At 36.6% G+C, this 27037-nt stretch overlaps 1 protein-coding gene and 1 long non-coding RNA gene across 10 annotated transcripts in view; one reads left to right on the top strand and one right to left on the bottom strand.

Annotated features, from left to right (window-relative positions):
• The window catches only part of klhl13 (kelch-like family member 13), a 55718-nt gene that overhangs the window by 7720 nt on the left and 20961 nt on the right, over positions 1 to 27037 (top strand). For 4 of the 9 annotated variants that reach the window (XM_058775827.1, XM_058775828.1, XM_058775831.1 and 1 more), the window contains exon 2: positions 818 to 907. In XM_058775827.1, coding sequence (XP_058631810.1) covers positions 843 to 907 — 65 coding nt within the window. In that variant the 5' untranslated portion in view covers positions 818 to 842. Of the gene's footprint in view, positions 1 to 817; positions 908 to 19612; positions 20073 to 27037 lie in introns of those variants that run through there. The other 5 variants (XM_058775833.1, XM_058775832.1, XR_009271333.1 and 2 more) reach the window with 3 other exon arrangements.
• On the bottom strand, positions 4763 to 15576 carry LOC131540686 (uncharacterized). The gene is made up of 3 exons (XR_009271334.1): positions 9562 to 15576; positions 9242 to 9361; positions 4763 to 7395 (listed from the first exon to the last, which is right to left on the bottom strand). It is a non-coding gene; the product is annotated as an uncharacterized LOC131540686 (long non-coding RNA).

The following is a 27037-nucleotide window of genomic DNA, read 5'->3' as shown; positions in this document are numbered from 1 at the left end:
GTGCGTGTGGAGATGCATGTGTACTCATGCTAACACACACACACACACATCCATGCATACAAACTATTGTGAGTATTACACCCATTTCATCCTACCCTGAACTGCATGCTATATGCTTTTATGATAACTCTCTCACACACACGTTCAAACTGCCTTGTCTTTAGCCTGCATTGACTTCAAAAGAATCTCTTTCATCATATATTCTAGACAAAACATTATGACAATAGGTTTTGAGGTTTTCATCTTCTCTCAGAGTACTGGTACTGTTTTTTGTGATCTTCCCCATTCACTTTCAATGGCCGGCCATTTCTAGTGTGATAAACAGTGCAAATTTCATAATTTTTATCTCGTATTGTGAAAATTATTCATAAAAAATATTTTTTTCACTCAAAAAATGAGGTGCCTACTTTCAGATAAATGAGGCCTATGATTAATCAGATGCAAATAGAAACACAAAACCAGTCCTAAATGAAAGAAAACAAGTTGAGTCCAGTCATTTTTGACCGGGAACACCACAAGTGTGACTAGGTGAAATAAAACCCACAAAAAATTCTGAGAAGTACTTATACTCTGTGTGAACAAAGTCAGTAAGTTTGAGTCCAATGCGATAACATTAACTAGTATCTTCAGGAAAAAGAAAATCTTCTCCGGGTCAATTTGACCCGAACACAACCCGAGGGTTAAACATGGTCAAAGACAACTCTGTTTGAGTATCTCAACCCACAGAAAACAAGTCTACTAAATAAATTAGATTTTACCCCTATCTTGATTATTTCCATAACTCCTGATGTTCCTGTCTTTCTGCTGATGTTTCAAGGTGTTCTGGGGTTTTGTGCCTGGGCATGGACCACCCTGTGCATAGAGGAGACACCATGTCCATGGGACTACACGACAGGTACTGTGCAATGTATGTCATCTTATTCTTCTACACACACATACTCATACTTCATATTCTCTATTCGTTGCCCCTGTACAGAGACACATGCATTCTCATTTACCCTCTCTTCTGTCTGGACACCGTCCTCTTGGTTTGCTTTGTGCATCTGTTTCTGTCATGAACACATTACACACACATGCTCTGAAGTTTCTCCACCGGTCTCATGTGAGCTGACATTGCTGAATCTGTGACATTTGTCCTGCTGTGTGTGTATTATGCAGTCTTCTCAGGTGGTTCAAACAGAAACATTTTTTCTTTTAGATCCTACAATATAGACTAGGTTCTCTGTTGGTAATGTGATGTAACGGTACTAAACATGCTATCCTATTCATCAATTATACATCACTCTGCCCTTCAGTTAGTTTTATTACTACTGTAATTATTGTAATTGTATTAATATTAAGATTTTTATTCTGAGACAGAAACGGTTTTCCATAAATCAGAAACTCTCTGTCTATATGATTCATTTTGCATGTTCAGGTTTGTTGATATTCAGTAGAGTGCTGCAGGAGTAAATTTAGCATTTTTGCACTTCCACTTCCATTGTCCCGAAGTCAGTGGATTTTTGATTGTGTTTATACTCGCACTCTTGCAAATTTTCTAACTCAAACTTTCCAACTTGTAGATTTTAAATAAAGATTTAAAGAGTTGTTGGAAGCTGTGGTGGTGACGTTGATTCTTACATGTTAAAATGTGTAAGAAACAAAATCTGAGAACTGAGAAATCAAAATTCCCTTGATCTTTTGGCATATAAGAGTAAGTTTATATATTCTGTAAGTTTTAGAACTCAAAACTTTCTCATTAGTCTTAAAGCAGCTGCTTACATTGAAACCAGTCTTCCAAAAGGACAGGTTGTGGATTGTGCCACTTTATGACGTAATAGTGTTATTTGATGAACTTTATTCTTAATGAAGTGCCAGACCACATCTGTAAGAACTTTGTCCTTTGTTCACTTAATTTTACCGGGGATTTGCCGACTATATTAGATCCAACAGTAATGTCGCACCACACAATTATGAGTAACTGTTTTTATTACGTGATCACTGTTGCTTTGTCTGTTATTACAGGTCATTTGATATGAGTGTTTATGCATTTTTAACCTAAATCACAGCAGCGTCCATCTGTGAAGGATGTAGGCTGTCAAACATGCACAGCTCTTAGCCAATCATAGCAGTGGGCGTTTACTTCTGAATCTACAATCTGCCACACCTGTTCAGATGAGAGGGGTCAAAACAGGACAGAAATAGCCTGTTGCTTCTAAATGATCTATCTTTTTTTGATGTAAAAATCTTGATGGCATAAGTGGACCTCAAGAGCAGTGCAAAATAAAAACAAAGGCATGACCCCTTTAATTTCTTCAATAATCCAAATGCCAATGGAAAGATCCTTATGGATTTTTGTCAAGGAAACCATGATGCTAACTTCCAGCTTGTCCTGCAACATTTTCTGACATGTATTTGGAACATTGAATTTAGTAAACGGTTGTCAGAAAGCCATATGCTTCAGCAAATGCTCTCTCATGTTTTTTGGATGTATCTCTGGAGTTGTTTTTTTCTGTTATTAATGTTATCGTGACAAACATATCAAATGGTTTTGTCACAGACTAGTGCTGTGACGAGTGAGGCTGAGAGAGGGCATATGTGCTCAGACTGCTGCTTTCAGTGCACACTTTGTTATATCATGGAGACTGTACTGTGTCTTTGTTTGCTGTGATTAATTCATTGTTACACCCATTCGCAGTCTAATTTTCTCTGTGGCTAACAGCTATACAGATAATTGCCATAAATGCTCTTGAAAATGGACACCTCAGGACACGAGGTAAACCCCGGTACAAATACGTAGTGAAATGTGGGTGTGGTGGATTTTTTTTTTTTTCTACCCCAAACATACACTTTTTACACTCTTTTACTAACTGCGTGCTGTCATACTATCCTGCTGACTAGTTCTTGCTCACACAGATGATATAAGTGTGTGTCACTGCAGGCACATGACTGAGACTTGTGTTTTCTGTACTCTACAGTCATGCCTGATTGTTTGCTGTCTGTGATGTGTAAATCACAACAGAATTACAGCTTGAGCTCAGATCACTATAAACACTAAACACTCAATTAAACAGCACAGCTCCTGAAGTGAGCGCAGCATGTTGGCTGATGGATTCTTCTATATTGTTTAACAGAAAAACAAAGGCAACTGTGAATTTCATCGATCTGAGCAGACCTGCCGCCTGCTGAAATGTTACACGCACTACTCTCGTTTTGTGTCTTCAGATGCCAAGTTGGCACTCAAGGGCTGAGCGTGTGGGCATGTGGATTTGTGATGACTCAGACCCTTGAGATCATCGGACTAAGACTCAGTCAGCTGGTGTGTAGGACAGTATTGACAGGGCTATTTCTGTGTCCTGTTGGAGGAATGATTTACAAGACCTGCAGCCAAGTAACAGTCTCTGTAATGGATCTTTTTAAGATATATAAAACATATTTATTCAGTGGCACCAAACGTATTTGGTCACTTAAGCCCCATTTCAACATGCATGTCTTTGCATTATATAACAAAATATCAAAGTAGTGTTTATTTTGAAAAAGGGGGCAGTAAGATTTTTTGTTTTTGTTATTTAGGCAACTGATTTTTTTGTTTTTTTTTATTCAGCAAGGATGCATTATATTGACCAAAAGTGACCATGAATATATTTATGTTGTTGCAAAATATTTCTATTTTAAATCAGTGCTGTTAATTTCAAATGGTTTATTCATCAAAGAATCCTGAAAAAAATCTATCATCATTTTAAGCAGAACAACTGTTTTCAACACTGATTATAATAAGAAATGTGTCTTGAGCATCAGATTATCATATCAAAATGATTTCTGAAGGATCGTGTGACACTGAAGACTGGAGTAATGGCTGCTAAAAAAATCCATCATAGGAATACATTTTATTTGAACTGAAAATAGAAACTAATAAGATAATGTATTATTAGTATTGTTAGTTGTAATATTTTACAGTATTACTGTTTTTGTTGTAATTCCTTTTTTTTTCTTTTTTTTCTTTTTTTTAAAGTAGACTTGGTGAGCATAAGAAACATTTAAAAAAGAAAAATGAAAAAAAAAAAAAGAATAACAACCCCAGTCTTTTAGTTGTGACTTAAGTATCCAAGTACTTTTTGTGCTTATGCGATTGTCATACGTGACCCTGGACCACAAAACCAGTCTCAAGTCACTGGGGTATATTTGTAGCAATTTAGTCAAAAATACACTGTATGGGTCAAAATGATAGATTTTTCTTTTATGCCAAAAATCATTAGGATATTAAGTAAAGATCATATTCCATGAAGATATTTTGTAAATTTACTACTGTAAATGTATCAAAACGTCATTTTTGATTAGTAATATGCATTGCTAAGAATTCATTTGGACAACTTTAAAGGCCAATTTTCTCAATATTTTGATTTTGTTTGCACCCTCAGATTCCAGATATATGGATCTCGGCCAAATATTGTTCTATCCTAACAAACCATACATCAATGGAAAGCTTGTTTATTCAGCTTTCAGATGATGTATAAATCTCAGTTTCGAAAAAATTGACACTTAAGACTGGTTTTGTGGTCCAGGGTCACATATGGTGGTAGAAAGGTCATAGTGTGTGATAATGTGCTTATGTCTTCTGTTCTATACTGTTAATTTCTGTCACTCTGGTAACTCTCTCGCACACACTGGTGTGACTCTGATCTTGCCTTTATGCTGTTTAGGACCCTCGACCATCTGTTACGTACTTGTTGAGGTTGCCATAGCAACATCTTCCTGTAGGAAAGTCTGAACTGTTAAAGCTGATTTCAAGTAACTTTGGCACTTTCTGCAATAATGGCTGTGCTCACTATTTGATTGTTGCTTGATTTACCCGTTTTTCCCTTATACTCTTTAAATTGAAAGACTCTTTATTGGCATATATGGTTTCATGAAGAACCTTTAACATCCATTGAACCTTTCCATTCCACAAAATGTTCTTTAGACATTTTAAAAAGTTTTTCACACTGAGGAAAAAAATGGTTATTTTAAGAGCTGTGCACAGAAAGGTTCTTTTGGGGAACCAAAAATTGGTTATTCTATTGCATTGCAACAGAAACCCCTGTTTGGAAACTTTATTTTATAAGAGTTTAAAGACTGTTTTAGGATCTTAAAGTTCAGCATGATGATGGGGATTCATATAAGAATATTAGCTGTGAACTTTCCATAATTTTTCTCCTCTCTCTTCCATCTTTAGCCATTGTCAGCACTCGCTGTGACACTTTTCATCCACTCACTCATTTCCCCCATCCCACATTACTTCCTGCCCTTTTTATCTGTACTTGTCCCTTCCTGCCTTCTCAGCTTTTTTTCTGCCCTTCCTTGGGTGCTTAATCAAGTGAGTCAGTCTCTTTGCAGCGTTGAGCATTGTACCAAATCACAGACATGTTTGTTGAACACATGAAGGCAATGGCCAATTCAGAATCCGCTCAATATGCTGGAGTCTGTAGTGTGTGTGTGTGTGTGTGTGTGTGTGTGCTACTACTCCTAAAATACTTGAAAAATGACAAATGCGGATTAATTGTGGATTTTCTTTAAGCTTTTCCAAAAATACTTTGCTAGATCATACAGCCACCAAAAGCTCTCAGATCAAAACATTCATGACGTGCTGATCGTTTAGAAGCTTTTATTCCATCTTCTCTCCTTTCATCCCTTCTTAGAGAAAAGACTTGTTTCAGATGTAAGCCTTGTTGTATGATGTTTTGCATAATTTCTGCATAATAATGACTAAATGTAGAAAGTCTGTAAGACTGAACAAAATAGCTTGTCAGTCATATGTTAAAGAGCAGAAGAAAAACCATGCAATATTTAAAGGTCTTTTATTATTGTAAAATAAAATTAATCCCTTCCAAACCAGTGGAAGTTTTTAAGAAAAAACTTTATGTAGGACCGTGTTTACAAAGTGCTTAACAAAAGATGTAGGTTTACAGTATTATGGAAAAAGAGAACATTCTTTGACAAGGAAGAACAATGTGTGTATTAATATGAATATTTCACAATATTACTCTTTTTACTGTATTTTTGATTAAATAAAGGCAACCTTGGTGAGCATAAGAGACTTTAAAAAAAAATAATAATAATAATAAAAATCATGTTGACCCCCAACTTTTGAACAATGCACTGTAAAAAAAAAATTCCATAAAAAAACGGCGCTGGCAGAAAATATATAGGATATTTGCCAGGATATTTTCTATTAAATTTACGGACATTTCCTTCAACATTAAAACGGAAAATTCTGTAGATTTACATTTTCTTCTGTACCATAATCGGACAATCCTTAATGCAGAAATTTCTAAAAAATTATAGCATAGGCCTATCTTTAGTAGCAAATAAATCAAGCACAATATATACAAATTGAACATGGTTTATTTTTACCTCATGTAAACATTCTTAAAAGTGTGTTCAGTAGCTTTTATTTGCCTTAAACAGGTGAAGACAAAAATATTATTACATCAATTAATTTAACAATGTGTAAAGCACCACTGAAAATGCTTGTATTGTGGAACACTTTAGTTTTAAACAGCAACATGCAGAAAAAAGAAAACATGAGCAGGTACTTGACTTGTTGCACCAAATAGTGGTCACAAAGATAAACTTCATTGTGAAGATTTGTCAAGATTCAAAATATTTTCAAATACATGGGGAAAAAAAATTAATACAAAGACAGGGCTGTCATTAATAACAATTGCTATAGACTTATAGTCAATAGTCAAGTGAAATGTTCCAGTGTTTACACCATTTAACCTATAGAAGAACACAATATTATTTAAAAGGACAGTTCACCCAAAAATGTGAATTCTGTCATTACTCACCCTCATACTGTTCCAAATCCATAAGATTTTCATTCATCTTTGGAACACAAACAAAGAGTATTTTTAATTAAATCTCTGTGCTTTCTGTCCCTCCATTGACAACTATTATATACAACAACCATTTCAAGGTCCAATAAGGTATAGCTGTCAGATTTCATTAAAAAGGATCTTCATTAGTGTTCCAAAAATGAACAAAAGTCTAACAGGATTGGAACAAGATTTTTCATATAACATTTTGGGTGAACTAACCCTTTAAATTAGATTACTAACCTCTAATTCATGCTAAATTATCTGCATCTACAACTGACATGGTACTGCAAAAAACACTTTCTTGTACAGCATTTGAAAATAAAAAAAAGATTCATGCACTCATGCCTCACATTTCAATGTGAAACTATACTATACAACTATACTAAACTAAACTTGTGTGCTTTTAGTATCTCTTGTCATGTGCCAGTTTGTGGAAACTACTTTTTTTTCTGCATGTTCAGTCCAAGCTCAAATTGTACATGGATTCTCAAAGTCTTGGAAGCGTAGGTTCCCATCATCTCAACCTTTGACCCTCGTTCAGGATTTCTTCACAGGAAGACTGGAAATGACAAGAAACGAAATGAGTGAAAGTGAAGTACAGAGTAACATGCAGAACAGGTTGAGATGGAATTATCAGCTGCTATTCCAAATACTTTCCAGTTCAAACATTGATTATAAAATGCTAAACTTGCATTTCCAGTGGTCTCCAATTGCATGTGGTCATGTGATCTTGTCAACAATGACTGCGTTTACATGCGCACGAATATTGCGATTATTTCCAATAATCAGAGTAAGGACTTAATCGCATTTTGATGTTTACATGTCAAGAGCAAAGCTCTTACTCCGCTTACATGCAATTTCCATTATTCTTATTATTCGCTAAGAATTGTGGTTAATTTTTCACTGCCATTATTCACATACCCCACTGGACAGCACAAATGATGGACTCAGAAAGAGCAGTGTTACTGGTCGCTGTTTTAATCTATTTACGCCTAATGCATAATGATTTTGTATCGCTGTATTCCACGCTTTTCGCGCCATGATAGAAATATGATGGAATTTGTTTGCCTATACGCTGCCGTCGCGTTCTGTTCGTCCTTTCTGGATGAGGGTAAGAACAGAGCAACCTGATCTCACAGAATTCCGTGTAATGTTCACGGACTTAATTAACCCCGAATCTGTGGAGGCATCACGGAATCGCCGAAAATTCCGTGATGGGCTCACAGAAGGCATCAGCCGTGGTCCATGCACGGATTCACTGGTTTCCGTGCGTGAGCACGGCTGATGCCTGTCACTGACTTACATTGGTATCACTTCTGTGAGTCCATCACGAATTTTTTCTGTGAGTCCATCACGGAATTTTCGGCGATTCCGTGATGCCACCACAGATTCGGGGTTAAGTCCGTGAACATTACACGGAATTCTGTGAGATCATGTTGCACAGAGACTGCTGGCAGCTTGTTGTGTTTTCCTCAGAATGCGATGCTTTCTTCCCTCCATCGTTTCTAATCTCCGTATTATTACAGGTGCGTGTCACGTTATTCATATGTCTGGCGCATGCGCACTTTGGTCAGAGCGGCAATACTGCGATTAAGGTGTTTACATGCCTGTATATTCCGATTAAAATCGGTGTACGCCACCTATGTTAATACGATTATGCTTGCTGCGATTATGAGCTTAATCGTATTATTTAGATCGAAGTATTGCGTTTACATGAGGTAAAGCATAATCGCAATATCGCCAAAATATCATTATAATCGCATTAAGAGGGTCCATGTAAACGCACTCAATGTTTTATGATATACCTAAAGAGTTAGTTCACCCAAAAATGATAATTCTATCATTAATTATTAACCCTCATGTCGTTCCAAACCCGTAAGACCTTTGTTCATCTTCAGAACACAAATTAAGATATTTCTGATGAACTCTGAGAGCTCTCTGACCCACGGTGGTGCTGACGCTGCACTTTGTTTACTGGCAAATGAACGCACACGCATGCGTTGTGGTACTCTGGTTAATGGCAGCAGACTCTCCCAGGAGAGAAGAAATCATTGAATAAAGTTATTTTTGTTTTCTTTGCGCACAAAAAGTATTCTCATAGCGTAAAATTACAGTTGAACCACTGATGTCGCATGGACCATTTTAACGATGTCCTTATACGTTTCTGTGCCTTGATTGTGTAAGGACCCTTGCTGTCTATGTAGGGTCAGAAAGCTCTCAGATTTCATCAAAAATATCTTAATTTGTGTTGCAAAAATGAACAAAGGTCTTATGGGTTTGGAATGACATGAGGGTGAGTAATTAATGACACAATTGTCATTTTTGGGTGAACTAACCCTTTTATTTTCAACTAAAGAGCAACACAATAAAATGCTTTATACAGTCTCATTACATAAATTCCTTACATTTGTATGGATTCCAGCGTAGGTGCCATCTCCTCTGGATGTTTTATGTTTAAAATAAAACAGAGAATGTGTAGCTCAGCCACAAAGGGAGGAAATGATGACTTCTTGAATGACAGCAATCTGGAATCACCAGTAACAAATAAGAAATTATAAAAAACACATGGTGAATTCAGAAAGCCACTCCAAACATTGATTAAATCTTTCCTACACAAACAAAAGTCAACTGAATAAATGACTCAATGACTAATTTTTTGTCAGTATTGAACAGGCCTAATGGTAAATAAAATAAAAACAGTTAATAAATAAAACGGAATACAAACCCATGATAAGAATGCAGGGGGTGCTTGGGGTGTACAGTACAGCAGCAGCAATTAGACCTGTCATTAGAAAAGAAAACAAAAGAAACAGCATGAATCTCATGAACTGCTGTCCCACATGACTCACACCTGACACATCCCAACTCTTTACATCAGTCAAGACATTAACTTATTTAAGACTGTCACTCGCCAAAAATTGTCATTTTTACATAATTTTGTGTGCTTTTGTCCGTGTAAGTGAGAGAGAGAACTCTGTGCGCTACTGACGCGCTGTCTCAAATTTAAAAATAATAATAATGATAAAGCGGCATTCTCTGCGCGTGCATGACGTGTGTTCACAGACAGCGTGCCAGTAACGTCACCGAATTAACTTCTTGTGTGTGTTTAACATAAACAAGACAATAAAAAGTCTAAACCTACCTCGTTGGCAGAAAAGGCGTTATCCTTGGAGAATTCTGCGATGTCAGATCTTCACCTAGTCTTATCTTAATCTCAAAAAAAATAAAAAAAAAATAAAAAAATTGGAAATGGTGTCGTCTTTTCTTGACAATTACTCTGCCAGCTCCTGTTGAAGGAATAAAGCGCTCTAAACAGTTGTACCTCAGATTTAACATTCTTACAGCTGCTTAACATCACCTCAGTAACGTTACTTTAGGACACGCTCAGTAAAAAATACACCGCAACAACAATTAAAAAGTTAATTAACTTTTAATTATAAAACTAAAAGTGAGAACACTGTAACAAGTAACTTACCTCCACGTCGTCGAGTAAGATGTGACAGTGTGCTGAAAGTGTTAAATATGACGGCTCCGACATCCATTTACCAAACAAGCTAGACAGCAACTAAGTTAAAGTTACAGTTTGTTACATTTTAACAAAAACTAATTTACCACGGAAGTGTAAGAACAGTTCCCCAAACCCGAAATCCGACTTTAAAATCCGTGAATAATGGCGCCTGCTCTAGCACTGTTTTCGCGCCGATAATCGACTGAGCTTCTTGTTCCCACAATGCAAAACGTAATTTAATTAAAAAAATACGGAAAAACACCTGTAAAAACCAAATACGGAAAATTTCTTCAAATTATTACGGTATATTGTACTGTATTTTTACGGACTTTTTTTACAGTGTGTAAATATAGGGTAAACGTACCCATTAAGCACACTTCCATTTTTGAGCTCAGATTATAAAAAGAAAAAATAATTTATTATCCTACTTGATGTCTTAACCAATTGATATGTTTGTTACTATATATCTCCTATAATTTCAAGTCAATCAGATAATTGCACACTGAGATATGAGTCTCCATGTGTTCACACTGTCTGGTGGCCATTTTGAAAGCTGTCTGAAAACTTCCACCAAAAGAGGAGCCCCTTAAATGTGCAGGTTTTTTTTAGTTTTTTTTTTTTAGATTTTTAAGCCTTTATTTTGGGTATGTTTCACTACTTATTGTACAATTAAGAGATTAATGTTCAGACTTTTGCATATTAACCTGGAACTTGGATGTGGGAAATAATTACATTAGATCCAAGAGATAGTTTTAGCAACAGATGCTACAGAACACAGTTAGCTGACTAGCTGTATAAGATTGTGTGCTACGCTAACATATTACTTCACATGCATTACTGGCTAGTACTTTCACATCCATAATATTATACATTGACAGTTTATTGCTGGTCTGTGGTTTTACAGTGCTGTAATTTTTAAAGATTTCATATTATTTTAAGGTGAGCTTAAAGGGTGCACTACTATGAAAATCACACAGCTTCAGTGTGACATCAATAAGAAAAAGTAGAATTTCATAGATATTGTTAATAATAGTTGCTCATCAAAATATGTATGAACTTAATACATGACCTAGACTATTTATTTAGCACAAATCCTGTCATTTTAATAAATATTACATGAAATTTATTAAAAATTGTTGCTGCTCCAATTAAGCTCAGTGTGCTCTCTTTAAGCTCTTCCACATTGAACGTCTATGTAAATACTTCATAAACAGACTTATTAACTGATGGTTGTCACGTTAAGTTAATCGATTTTCTATGGATTCTGTCGACTCAAATCTACAGACTGGCTCTGATCTTTGGCAACTAGCATCAACTTCTCCAGACTGTAAATCTGTGGAAAGTCGGGGCAAAAATCATGTAGTGTATTCCAGCCATAAGAGACTACAGATAAGCTGACATCCATTTAATAAGAGGTTTCATAATGAGGCTAGTTTCTGTGTTCATCCACATGAATTAAATGTTTTATTTGATTTTTGAATGTTACTTAGCTGAACGTGGACTAGTCTAGATGTTGCAATGTGCTTAAATGACACTTCACTATGAATATATAACTGATCAAATCGAATGCCTTGTTGCTTGATTTTAGTGTTCTGTTTTTTTTTTTTTTATTGTGATTGACTTTTGTACCTTCAAAAAAATATATTGTTTTACAATTATTCCTTAAAAATGTTCCTTAAAATAAACAAGAATTTCTAATAAAACATGAAGTGAGCTTATTGAGAACAGGTGTGCTTAAAGGGTACAAAAATATACAGACCTTTTGAATTTAATGATATATATCTTAATTGAAATGCTTTTGTCATTTAAGATAAAATTAAATATTTTTGTGTGAGAGATTAATATTTTATTTTAACATAACTTTTTGTACTGAAACCAATATCTTGTGCACTAAAAATGTCTCGATGTAGATTTTGGTGAAGTTAATGTGTACGTTTACCCTAAGTGATTATGATAGCACAAATGACCAGGTATAGCATTAAATTCAGTTTTATTCTTAATTCTATTTGATTTAATTTAATTTGTCAAAAACCTATTTACTATTAGCATGGATAAATGCTGACTACCTATTCTGATTCTCAGCTTTAGTAGAAATGTTGCCCTTGTTTTTATTCATCCTCTTGTTCTTACTAAGAGCAGCATGTTCTTTTGAAATGTTCTCTGCTTGAGCCCACACAGTTATTGAAACTCACTCTTTGAGTGTGAAGCACAGATCTGTTCACAGTGACCAGTGTGATTTGTGATTTAACATGATTTTCATAGATCATGAACTGATTCTGGGAGAGCAGAGCAAAGGTTGGTTTCACTTTCCCAGCTCAAGTCGATTGGTATGAATCGTTTGAATTATTCATCTTTATTCACGAGTTTGTGACATTACACAGCTGCTTGCCCCGCATGATGTATTGACTGAGGTACTAGCAGAAATGGTTGTAATGTTTGGCTTCAGGCTGTGCAGGTGAGCTGTGAGAGCTGCAGAACAGGAACTGCTTTAGACAACATCGAGGCACTGTACAACACTGTTGACATGATGGCCGAGACGGCGAGGTTTATAATAGCATCGCTCTCTGTCTCTTAAATACACACACCCTTCTGTCCTCACCCACTTAATTAAGTTCTAAATGCGTGGTGAGGGTGAGCCGTGGCTATTCATAGAAATGTATTAATAGAGTGATTAAGGGGTAAGGAGGGCAGCGAGATGTAATAGGATGAAGAACATTTGCTCTTTCACGTGAGAAAATGATGAGTGAAGCACGAGGAAACAAAGGTAGTGTGAGGTGTGTGACTATAACAGTATGTCAAAGCTGATTGTTCAGGTCATCGAGCACCATCTGTGCACAGTAAAGGTTATTACTTGGGGGCGCTTTTTCTGCAATTGCACATCTGTTTCACACCCTCATACACAGCGCTTCTTAAATGGATATTTCACCCAAAAATGAAATTTTGCTGTTAATTTACTCACCCTCAGGCAATCCATTTGTTTGTTCAGTAAAACAGTAAAGATTTTTAGCTGAAACCAGTTTGCAGATTTCCCCATTTTGCCTGAGGCTATGGATTGCAGGTAATAATGTAAATAATGCAGTTTCTTGCAGATGCCGATTGGTTCATTAATTTTTTTGTTGCCTCTGTTTTTTTTTGTCTCAATGTGACTGTAAGCCGCTGACTTGCATTTTTTTTAATCACCAAGGACCACAGTTTCAGCTAAAAATACTGTTCTTCTTTGATGTCCTGAGGGTGAGTAAATTAACAGCAAATTTGATGTTTGGGTGAACTATCCATTTAAGCACACGCAATTAGGCCTATAGCATGCTTAACTATTGGAGTGAATCACATTGTCTTGCTTGTCTCTTGCTGTTGGCTGTGTTATAAGGATGTGTTCATTTTTAACACACTTTTTTGTGTTGTGACTATTTTAACACATTTTGTGTGTTAAAAAGAAAAAATGCAGTGTGTCCAACATGAGCCGTTATTTTTTTCACAAGCTAGTTTCCTCACACTTCACCTTTTCATCAGCGGTGGAAATCTTCCATGTGTATAGGTAAGAAAAATGTTTGTATTTGGCATTAGAAGTTTTTTTAAATAGGCTATCTTTTGTAATCATTTGTAAGTGGTCGAGGGGCATTTTACACACATACGCAGTAGCCGGAAAACTGCCTCATGAATGGCGGTGTGAGCCGTGCCCGTGTTAACGCTATATGATTTCAGTGGTGGGAACCTACTATAGCAAGCTTTATGGTTTCTGTTGTTAGATTTATTGTGAGTGCAGTTGCTTTTAATTAATCATTGACACGTTGTAGTGTTTCACATGAGGAGATTCACGCCATTCACCTCATCTCTGAACAGATCTCACTGTGCCATGTATTGTGTAAAATGCCCCAAGATGTTAACATTATCTCTGACGCTTAAGTTTTTTTGGCTTTCTAACTAACATTAGCTTGCTATACTCGTTATGTGTATAAATAACATGTGTCTTTATTTGCACTCTTGCAGCTTTGAATGGAAGAAGCCCCTGAAACACTTGTGACGGTTATTGATGTGACAGACTCACCAAACCTCACCATCAGCTGCATGCTGATGAAAATACATAAATAAATAATTAATAATGTGTGATGTCGAATATCAATTTTTTGAAAAATTCAAAATACGAACTTGATATTAACTCTTCAGGAGTTTTTCACTCAAGTGACATTGTTAATGATTAAATTATCATATATATAATTTTAATTTTTTTTGTTTACTTTTTTGCATTTTGACTTTGTGTAAATGCAGGTTTAATAAATTCTATATAAACTACATGTTTATTGTGTTTTTATTGCGTACAGATTTTGTTCAAATGAATCAAAAATAACACGTACTTGACACAAATCGTGTAACTATAACACATTAGTGTGTAAAAAAAAAAGTGTAACACTTTGTGTGCTATCAGGATTAACACATTGGTTGAGTTAAAATTAACATGAAACGTGTTGTCCTTATATAGACACAGTGGTGTGTTAAGAAACAAAACAGGTTGTGTTGTTTTCAACACATCCTTTTTAAGTGTAATGAAGTTAGCTAGGATTTAAAAATATATTTTATGCTCCACAGTAAAAAGAAGGTCATACAGTTTTGCAAACTCCAGTCCGATGGGGGAGAAAAGGTGAATCACATGACTGGAATTTGCACAAATTGCGTAAACGGCCTATTTCAATGTCAGAAAGGCAAATTTTGCTCAAAGGTGATGGTTTCACAGGTATGCATTTGTTCTCCTCCATGGACCATCATCTTGTTTCAGGCCATTCTACTAAAGATGTTCACTGAATTTGTCTGTCTTTGTCTTCTTGGATGTACCTGAGCTTCGTGCTTGACTGAAATTAAATTTGACAATGGCTTGGTTCACGTCTTCTTCACTGAGCTCACAAGAACCTATGTTTGAAGTGGCCACTGCCAGACCCTTACACTCTCATCTACAATGCACATTCAGTCCGTGGGTTCAAGTAAAGCCCTCTCTGCCCGTCCCACCTGTCTACTCCAAACACTCATCTCATCAAGATTAGAAAAAATTGCAGTGTCATGTCTTGAAATGCAAATCATCTTTCTTTCATGTCAGCTTCATTTGGATGCGAGTGGCTTTTGATAAGGTCACAACCCAGATTCCAGATTTTCTAGAAACAGTTTAAATCAGAAAAGCAGAAAGACAAGCAATGACATCATGCTAAGCTTCTCTGTCGTTTAGCTTACCCTTCTTGCAGCCACTAATCGGTCACCATTATCTGTAATACCTTAATGGAGAATCCATAGTAACTGGAGAGGAGGGGGCAGGGATTGGTGAGTCAGAGAAGTAAGCTAAAGAACAGCATTGATTTTTATTTTAGTGAGTGGTTAATTTGCTGTTGTGTCCGTTTGTGCACAGATTAACTCCTAATGAAGGCTTCTGTTAACAGATTCACGGTCCAATTTATCACTTCAGACAGCAGCGCATCTGTTCTGAGCTGCAGGCTTACAGATAGAGGCGCTGTGTGTCCTTTTAAAATGCGGTTTATATCTCTTGCTGTTTGCATTGCGGTGTGATTACTGTGATGGTACTACGGTGTGATGGTACACACATGTGAAAAGATTGCTTTAGTGTTGTTAACTGGCTTGTGCTATTGAGACACTAATAGAAGGCACTCGCAGATTGCCTCTGATCTCACTATTTCTAAGCTCAGCTTATAACAAGATCCATAGCAGGCCTTGTGTGAACTTTTAAACTCTTTATTGTGTATGTTTGTGTTACTTCTCCGCTGTGTTTCCATAAACATAATTCAGTTTGCATTGCAGTGTGAGTATAAATAAGTGCTAGATTCCTTCTCAAAAAGAAAATATGGTCACAGAGGTTTTGAGTAGATATTTAGAAAGGTTGCCAGCAATGACTGTATCATCCTTTTGGGCGAGTATGGGGCATCTGTCTGTCTTTAGTTACATAAGGTAGTGGTTAGATGACATTACTTATCATACATGTTAACCTCCTGTCGTATCTTTAATTTCCTGGTGAAATAACATTTGGTTGCAATGAAAATAGTCCAACTAAATTGACCAATCGCAAAGGCCCGCCCTCCTTAGTTAACTGTTGCTGTCTCCAACAAACAATGCCACTCTCACACTACACATCATGTTCTCACGCAGTGAAAAATACATCGCGGAGCAAAGAGGAAACTGACAACACAGACAAGACAGAGCAGGTTACTTCTGGTATGAAACATGGTCTCAGGAATTTCAGCTTTCAAATTTTGTAAGATTTAAGGAAATTCATAAATACCGTTTTGTGGCTCTTTAATGACAGATCACTGTCTCGGTTAAAGGGGCATGTGAATTGAAACGTCTTTTATATTTACTTAAAGCTCAAAATGAACATGAATGAACATCAGAATGTATTTTATTTTAATCGCGGAATACACCATTTTTCAAGTTTTAGTCCTCTGAAGTTAATCTACTCTCCTGTCTGATTTGTGGTTGGGATACAGCTATGGCTACTGGGTATGCGCACATCAATATAGCATAATTTTTGTCAAGCTGTACAACAATAATCATTGTTGCATTATAGGTTTAGGGTTGGGGTAGGTGTAGGCATTAATAAAACACAATCTAATAGGTAAAAAATGTATTTATTGTTAGTTTCCGGCCGTAGCTGTCGGACAAGATGGTGGGTTTGGCATTATGATTGGTCAGATGGCCTGTTAATCAAGCTTTTTGCCAACGGTCAATTGATTTGCGTCAACAAAATTCAGAAATCATTCTAATGCTGATTTGGTGCTCAATAAACATTTCTGAGTATTATTAATGTTGAAAGCCAATGTAACACGTAATATTTCTGTGAAAAGTGCTACATCTTTTGGCGGGGAGGGGGTCTTTGATGAATAAAAAGTTCAAAATGAGCATTTATTTGAAAATATTTTTCAACAATTTACCGTCACTTTAGATTAATTTAATGCGTCCTTGCTGAATAAAAGGAATAGCTGACCACAATTTCTTTTAAGCCGTAGTTTTAACTGTTATAACATTTGGTTGCTTGTTGATAGTGTCTTTATTTAAATGCAAAATTAATTTACATCGGACCCTATGTGAGGCGTAGGGCCTACTTGGTCACGTTTTTAAACAATGTAGTACATCCAGAAAGCGATTGAATAAGTTAAAGGACATCTACTCTGACTTTTTGTCAGCACTTTTAAATGAAGACGGACATAATCGCAGAAACGAATGTGGTAGCTCTGTCTTTTCCTCTGTCTCCTCTTTGACATGTGCTGTCACGGCAGTGGGTGAAGAGCCCTGCGGTGGAGTTTGTGCCCTGCTTGCGCCGCCTAGCTAGAGATGTTTTGAAAAGACCTGTCTCTCATAATGGACATCAGAGGGGAATTCTTCACCATTATACAACACCGAGGAACAGAAGTGATGTTCTTTAATGCTCAATAGAATCATACTTGGGTTTTATATTTCTTGTGCCTGCAGTCGTGTGTTGTATTTTATGCCAGGTCATTAAACTCTTATCTGAGCTCTGAGACTCTCTCACTCACTAGCGCTCTGCAGTCAGCTATGGCAAGCCAGTTTAACATTTTTTCTGTACTTAAAACTAACTAGTCATTTTTATTTATTACTTTTTTCTTAATTAATTCTAATGAACTAAGTTATATTCAATTTTCGCTAGTTATACGTCTTATAATAGTACTTATTCTGATAGTGACTATAAATTAGTGTTGTATCGACCGCGATACCATTCGGTACTGAAATTTTAAAAACGACCATTTCCCGCTAAGATTTGAGCGCTGTTGAGCGGATTCTTAAACAGCTCTGATTGGTCATTGTGTTCACGCGCTCAACAGATAAGTCTGTGATTGGCTTCAATGATCATTGAAGCCAATCACAGATGTATCCACTCAACAGCGCTCAAATCTTAGCGGGAAATGGTCGTTTTTAAAATTTCAGTACCGAATGGTATCGCGGTCGGTACTTTTGACAACACTACTATAAATTATTCACTTGTAAATATTAATTATTACTAGATACTTGTAAATATTTATTACACACTAAATCTTATTAGCTTGTTAACATTCATTGTCCTAATAGTAACTGTGAAATAAGTGATCTATGTTCACATATCAGCTTAGTTCTGACTAGTATATTTTCCATTTGTTATTGGGACTTAGTTGCCAGTAACTATTCCAATTGTTTTTCCATAGATACTGGTATCTGTAGATGATGGATGTAAATATGTCCTAGTTTATTAATTATATATATGTATGTATGTATGTATGTATGTATGTATGTGTATGTATTATAATTGGTTTGTAAATTATCATATCTAATGTCTAGTCAGAATGGCTACTTCATGGTTTAATAAAAAATCCTACTAGTACAATTTAAAAATTTTACAAATGAAATTTATGTAAAACTAGTTCTGCTACTAAGAAAAGTGCAATAGATATAGTAACTGTTTGAATAGTTAATCATAACTTATCAGGGAATACTAGTAGGCTACTAATAACATGCTACTAGTAAAACTAAAGCAGCAACCAATAAACATTAATTAAGGTCAAAGTATACTTCACTTTTTACACGTATGCGAGGGACAGCGTACAGTGCGCGTTTTCGTCATCAGAATAGTAAGCGCACAGCCGGATTTTTGTAACCGTGTCGTGCTTTGTACATGCAGGTCGCACATGCGCATTTAACTCTCTGGCAGTAATTCGTTTATCAGCAAGGTGGCAACCTTGCCGTGGGGGCATCGATTCACAAGGTAGCCGAAGAAAAACTGCATAAACAGAACAAACCGGAATGCGGGTTAGCTACAGCGACAATGGAGGCCTACATAGATGAGAGATTGTGCAAAGAGGTTAGAAAATATCCTCAGTTGTACAACTCTAGCATGAAAGAATACAAAGATATTTATATGGGTTTTAACTTGTGGCGAGATATTGCGCAAACCATTGCAATTTGGCGCAAGGCTATGTAAAAAAAAGTATACTTTGGCCTTTAGAAGCAGTTGATAATCACAGATCACCATAGAAATTAGGCTAATGGCAAACATTCATAGTATGTAATGAAAAGGTACTACAGGTTAACTGAGTAGATATTACAGGGCTTGTTGGGTTTCTGTAGTTATTAAAAATAGGTGCTATTAACCTACAATAGATAAGTGAATGAATGTTAACATGGCTTGCCATACTCAGCCTGCATTCAAACAAGGTGGCACTATAGCTGAACATCCAGTGCACCGACCGCGCATGCCTCTTCCTTGCACTGACCGGACGCGACGGTGCCTGTTTTTTTCCTCCCCTCCATCATCATCATCCTCATCCCTCTCTCTTTCTCAGGAGATGATGCTCGGCTCAGGCACACCTGCTTTTCACTTCTCGGCTCAGGCTTAAGTGTCATTCCTCCCGGTTTTCCGCCAACCTTCTCTGCGGTATTCAGACAGAGCTGCCTCAATCAGAGAAGCACTGCCTCAAACAGAGCTGCCTGTGTCGGCGGTTGATCCTCCTCTTTATTTTCCTCTTCCTCCTCCCTGCTCTCAGTGAGGGCTGCCGGGGATGGAAACGCGCGCTGGTCGCCTCTTTATGGACTCGCTCTTGACGGCTATTCTCATTTGCGCTGTATCTCAGAGGCGCTGACTGGAAAAACATGCCGTTGAAATGGAAAAGCGGTTCGCCCGTCAGCTGGAAATTTCCCGTACCCGTCCTTAAAACGTCCAGGTCCTCTCCACTCTCGCCAGCATACATGTAAGTAACTCTAGTATTAACGCGTCGAAGCGCGTGCCTGTGTGTTTTAAAATGTGACCGTCAGTAACCGAGGGCGCGTGAGTGTGTTTATATTCCGTCTTTACTCGTTCATTAAGGATGCTGCTGCTGTGCTTGTTTCGGGGTCGCCTCCCTTCTTTTCTCTGTAACCTAATTGTGAACGTTTAGAGAGGTCATGAAACCCATTTTTATAACGTTTTGCGTGCTTCCGCGCACCGCCTAGTTTTCTGAATCCACATAGTGCTTTCTCTACTTTCTCTGAATCCTTCTCACGGCTCTGTTTATGAGCTCTAGTAAGCACCGGGCCGCGATAACAGCCGGCGAAGCAGTCTTTTGTCCTGGCGTGTCGTGCGCTCTGGATTGGAGCGCTAGTGTTGTGGTGGTGGGTGGGGGCCCGGTGGGCTGCTGGAGGATGCAGCACTGATGCTGGATGATACACGGAACATGACCGCTAGCGCTTCCGCTCGACACGGTTTACCAATCCACGACTAACTTCTGATGTGTACTAGAAAAGCAGCAGCGTGTCTCTAACATGGTCTTCTGTGGATCAGTGCGCACTAGAGTGATGTACATCAGTGCCCCGTTGAAACGAACCTATTAAGAAAACGTTTTATTAGCCTATTGAAAAGATAATGATCAAATCCCATTTTATTAATGTATATGTTTTCTTAACTTGTGGGGCTTTTTCCACGCGACTTCCAACCAGTGCACCATCAAGCCACTGAATTTAATGAGACATACAAATATAAAATGAGTTTTGAACCTTTTTGTCAACAACCATGTAAACAAAGGCATTTTGGTGGATTAAATGTTTTTGTATATCATGTTCAAGATTCTCATATATTCTATCATGAATTAATGTAAAAATGTAGTATCATTCATTTAAATTCCTTTTCACATTGCATATTGTTTCAAAGCTGCTACAGAAAATGCATTTTTCAAATGTTGCAATCAAAAATCCAGATGTGACTGATTCAAGGGATGATATTTTGTACTAATGAAGGGAGCCCATCATCTGGCAACAAAGTAATGTCCATATGGCAATAATATACAGCTCTAAAATAATACAAGTCATATAATTAGATAAAGTCATGTATTCAGACAAAATGATGCTATCCTTTTACAAGTTGAGGCAATGATTACAGCTTGTGATAGTAAAGATTATAATATAAGGATAATATTTGGCAGTTTTGAAAGTCTATCCAGTTCTAATTTTATGATCTATACATTATCTGATAAGACCGTACTGCAATTTATCTCTTTTTATTTATTTTAGATCTTAATTTTCCTCAGGCGCAAAGTTGAAACCATGACCAGCTGTTTGCGGGAGCGATTTGATAGTTAACTGTGAAGCGAGAGTTTAAAACGCTGGTCTGTCTTGCTAATCATAGGCTATATCTGTCTTCGTTTGAAAGCGGTTTTGCTAGTTCAGTTCAATTCAAGTTAAAGGCTAGATCTGAGAAAATCCTTTGGTTGTCTCTTTGTTTTGATAATAGTTTCTTTCTCCTGTCTGTTTGTATTTCTGTCTTTCTTAGTCTTTCTAGCCGTAACTCTATTGTGCATATACGTGAGTCCTCCTAAATTTCCCCTTGAGAATCAATAAACTATGTTTATGTATATGTGTGTATCTTCTCGGATTTAAGGTTTGAGTTTGTGGATTACAGTGTTGAGTTCCCGACCCTGCTGTCGCCCCTCCCAGTCAAACCTTGCCCAGTAAAAACAGTCTATTTTTACTGCTTTGGCTGTGTTTTGTGTGTGATTACAGGGTGAGCTGTGGTCTCTGTATTTCTTAATGGGAGGAGAGATGCCTCTTGGACACATGAATCATTCTCTTTTTGTGTGAGTGTGTATTGAGACACACACAAAATATTGAACAACAGGATTTTGCCAGCTGCTAAAAAAAAAATACTTGTGAGTTTGCACATTCACGCCAAGGAAGAAGTGTGAAGTTTCAATAATTATTTAATTCTAAGAGAATACAGAAGTCCACACCACAACTATAATGACACAGAGGAACAATATCATAGGAATCTCTTTCAGAATTAATTTTTCCAGCTGATGAACAATACTACATTGATGTCCAGTCAGAATCCACAACTTAATGAGCCTGAGCATTTAAATCGGCAGATGACATAACTGCAGTGCACACTTTTAATACACAGAACATTATCATCATAACGGCTGCAAGATTAATCGTAATAAAACCAAAATTGCAATGTGGCTTTGTGTGTTTTATCAAATTGCAAAGGCTGCAGTTTAATTAGATAAATATGAGCTGTGTGTTTAAGTGAATATTTTCTAACAATGTCTGCAGTATGTCAAAGCAGCTCAATTTGCGGTAAATGCTGCTCCACACAAACTCATTTTCCTCCAAATTATGCAGTCCTAACATATATATCATTATTGTTTAACTACTATTGTTGGTGAGAATGGGCTTTGAGGTTTGTTTTTTTGTGTTGTTTTTTTTTTCCTAAAGAAAAAAAGTCATGTGTGTGTTGACTATATTGACGTTAAAGTGCATGTGGTGTTAGGAAGGTGAGGATTTGTTTAGTTGAGTGTACTCCTGAAGTGTTTCCTCACCTCTAAATATACTCACTGCCTGTAGTGAGGATTTCACGCTCGGTAGGGCAAGGGAGAGGTGTCCATATGCAATAAAATACTTGCACAATGAATTGCAAACAATTTTAAGTGGAAAGTGTATGAATGAACATACATCTCCACAAAACCCAAACACACAGTCCTAAGGGCACATTCAAGGAAAAAAAGAATTTTGTGTTTGTGTGACTTGAAGGATTCTTGGGCTTCAGCTTAAAAGAGTGATGAGGAGTGACAGCCGGAGAGCTTCTGCCGCAGGGGGGAAGAGAATGACGCACACATGGGTGTGTGTTTGTGTTGTCACAGGTGAAGACGGTAGACAGTCATGACAGATCTAAAGTCCTGCTCATCTGCTGATAAAGGACCTTGGCCTTGACCTTGGTACACATTATGATGATGAAAGTTTAACCTGAAATTTTTGGTGTCAGGGTCGTCCAGGAAATTCAGGGTGTGTTTGTTTTGCTGCCAGCACTTGTCTCATGTGCTTTAGTCTGCTGTGAAGACAGTGTCAAACCCATAGAAATGTCGACAGGAACAGACAGCAGTTCGTCCTTTTCACATTCACCTTTCACGTTGAATTCTGTCTTGTGTTTCAGCTTTTCATTTCTACCTTGTGATCTCAGATGAAAGGGTGGGATGAATCAGACTTCTTGCTGCCGCAGATTGAGAGAAGGCTGCTTTATTAATTTTTATGTTTTTTTTTGTTTGTTTTTTTGTACACTAACTTTCAGTCAAAATTCAGTTTGGAGAAGGCCACCAGCTGTTTTATCTAGCATGTTTTACATCTGGGTTTATGCAGATTTATTTATTTTTTTAATCTTTTTTTTTTTTTTTTGTGATCTTTTCAAGATAAAAGCTATTTCAAATATAATTAAATATGACATTTGAAGATCAGTTTCTTCCATGCTGAACTGCAAGTAGGGATGGAGTCCTGTATTCTAAGTGTATTTAGTGCACACAATTTTACTGTACAATCCAATTAATTAATGTATTATATTGTTTCAGTAAGTAATATTTTCATAGGATATTGCTTGCAAGTTGCATGATTCATATCAAATATTCATTTGTTACAGTTGTTAAAATGTCTGTCCACTTTGATTGAATGTTAAAGGGCATCACAATGTATCAATACGATTCTTATTTTTGTTTTTCAATTCTATGTTGTGATTTAAATTATTTTCAGGACATTCAGACACTTGGGTATAGTTCTTTATATTTTTTTTCCCAAAATGTGTGCATTTGTTTTATTTAAAAAAAAAAAAAACAATCCTTTACCTATAAATGAAAGTTTGTTTTCTGACAGGTGTTGAGGTGTGTTTTGAGTAATAATATAGTGGTACGGTTTACAGTTCTAGAGTATATTTATTAGAAACAGCCTTTGGCTAGCTGTTTTGATCATGTGCCCTCACCAGCTCCCCTTGTGCCACACAGTATGACATGTGAGCAGGGTCCAAAATTAACTTTCTGCCACACCTGTCAGTGACGGTTGAATTGAGAAAACTTACTGGTCATGAATATTTCTACTGGCTATGAAACTCTATTAGGTATTATTTTATTGAAGAACAATAGTAACAGTGGCATTAGCTATATTAGCTCAGTTCAAAAGTTTGAGGTCAGTTTGAGGTACTTTTGTTCAACAAGGATGCATTAAATTAATAAAAAGATGACCGTAAGGACTTTTGTTGCAAAGTATATAGCGATATAAGGATATATGTTTCAATTAAATGCTGTTTTTTTTTTTTTTTTTTCATTGAATAGAATTTTGTTCATCTGTTCAAGTTTCTGTTCATCAATTTTTTTTCTCGTGGAGAAAAATAAAATCACAGTTTTCACAAAGATATTAAGCAGCACAACTGTTTTTAACATTGATGATAATACAAAATGTTTCTTGAGCACCAAATCATCATATTAGAAAGATTTCTGAACGATCGTGTGACACTGACGTCTGGAGTAATGATGATGATGATAAATTCAGCTGCCATCACAGGAATAAATTTCACTTTGAAATATATTAAACTAGAAAATTGTTATTTTAAATTGTAGTAATAGTTTATAATATTATTTTTACTGTATTTTTGATCAAATAAATGCAGCCTTGGTGAGCAATAAGAGAGTTCTTAAAATAAATAAATACATAACAATTCATACTGACTCCAAACTTAGTTTAATGCCTTGCATATGTGTGCCAAACAGTGTAGGTCACTGTGTCACTCTTATAAGAGATCAGACAGTTTCAAGTGAGACTGCACCTGTCACAATGTGCCACTTGTCTCACATTGTGGGGAAAAAAAAAAAACTGTAAAATTAGGGTGGAAAATTTCTGGTAAATTTCCGGAAACTTTCCAAAACTCCCTGGAATATTCCAAAAAATCCTGGAAAGTTTCCAAAATTTCTTGAATATTTCTGAATTTTACTGGAAATTTTCCACCTTTTTGCAATCCTAGGTAAAATAAATTACAATATTGTCATGACACAAAAGAAAAATTACAAAAATAATGCAACATACTGTTTCATAAATGTTTATGGCACACAATCTCCCTGCTATTGGCCGGTGAGTTAAAGTTCATTTTGGACCCTGCAGTTCTTAATAAAGCTACCAGCCAACTGGTGAGTAACTCCCAATCCCAAAGCCAATTTTTACTTTCATTTGGCACTTGGTAAGTGTTCAATTTGGGCGCTGCGTGTGATTTTATATTAATTGGATTATATTGAATAAGTCGGTTCTGCAGCAGTGTGTTGTTTGGTAAAAGTCACTCATGTTCTTGCCAGTCAAGAGACATAATGTTTCTTTCCTTATGATTTCTTAAGGTAGTTGTACTCCCACACCTTCACTGCTGCCTCTGAACTAATGTGACATGCACATCATACATAATTTCAAAACCGTATTCATCATGTAATGAGTCTACACTTCCTCTGACATTAACCTGGCGGAAGAGGGAAGGCAGCGGATTTGTCACATTTTCGCTTTCTGACCTACTATCACTCTTTTTGTATGTATCCATCTTTATTTATTCACAATGGTTTAATCAGAATGCATCAGAGAGGAAATTCAGGAATCCAATTTTCACCTCAAGATCACCTCAGATGAGGGAGGAGGTTGGAGAGAGGAAGAAATGGAATAGAAAAAAAGAGATGAGGAAAGATGAAGAGAATGAGAAGGAAAGAGGAATGGCCTAGGTGATGTGAAGGTTGAGGATGTTTGGTAAGAAGAAAATGTGTGAAGGTGCAGTGGAGGAATGGAAATGAAAGAAATGTAGTGCAAAATATGAAGAAAAAGCCTGGTACTCTAGACTTGCTTCTTTTTAGCTTTGCTCAGATCCAGCAGCTTTTTTGAAGTTCAATTAGCATTGTATTTTTTGAGTAGTGTTTTCAAATGTTATGTGTAAATGTAACACAGATATATTTTCTCACATCTTCTCAGTCTGTTTATTTCATAAGGTTGTAATATTTAAATTAACCATATTTTTTAACCTTGAGTCACTCACTTCTTCACAAAGCTACACAAAAACTGAATAGATGATCATTTCTGATTCTGATTGTAAAACAGATGCAGAACTTCTGCAGCAGATGGCTTGTGTTCATCTCTCTGCATGTGTGATTAAAAAATAAAGCATAACTCCTTTGAACCCAGTTTAAGGTCAGAACAATTCATAATTGTAGCAGATGGACGTCCCTGAGTGGTCACGTGATGACATAAAAACAGCCCCACATGTCCTCCATTGAGTCGGGCCTCATGTTTACCAAAGCCATGCTGCAAATGCCGAGTCATTTTGCAAATAATAAGCATATTGTTTCATTAAAAAAAATGGTTGAAGTGTTACAGACGCAGATTTAAGATCACATTGATGAAGAAATTGCGAGCAGCCCTTGGTCAAGTCCAGAGCGGATACCCTTAAGTTCCACTGTAATTAGCATAATCGTGTTTGAATCAAAGATTTGGCACCACAGTTGGATAACAGACCTTTTGATTTCACGCTAACTTCAGAAAGATACAAAAAGATGGATGTTACTGGTTTCTCTCAATAACTAATGGAAACAACATAACACATTATTTGACTACAGAAAGGTCTGTGCAACATTATGGTAGTTAGTTGAAACACAAGCACAAACAAATGCACTGGGCATGCTTCAGCACACACTCATCCGTAAGGGGCCTTTATGCACAATGTAAAATGGCAGATGTGAGATGCTTGTTTATAGTTTGGGAAATTAAGTGAAAAATGTTGAGCCACAGGGATCTCAGTTTTTCCCATTTGGATACGTTGTTAGGTTGTTTTTGTTTATTGCATGACATTTGTGCTGTATGGTACTATTTAGTAACTGTGACTTCAGCTGTGTTTACACTGATCTGA

The sequence above is a fragment of the Onychostoma macrolepis genome, chromosome 05 (genome assembly GCF_012432095.1).
Source record: "Onychostoma macrolepis isolate SWU-2019 chromosome 05, ASM1243209v1, whole genome shotgun sequence".
In the NCBI taxonomy this organism is placed as follows: Eukaryota; Metazoa; Chordata; class Actinopteri; order Cypriniformes; family Cyprinidae; genus Onychostoma; species Onychostoma macrolepis.
This window is presented reverse-complemented; position numbering and strand designations above follow the sequence as displayed.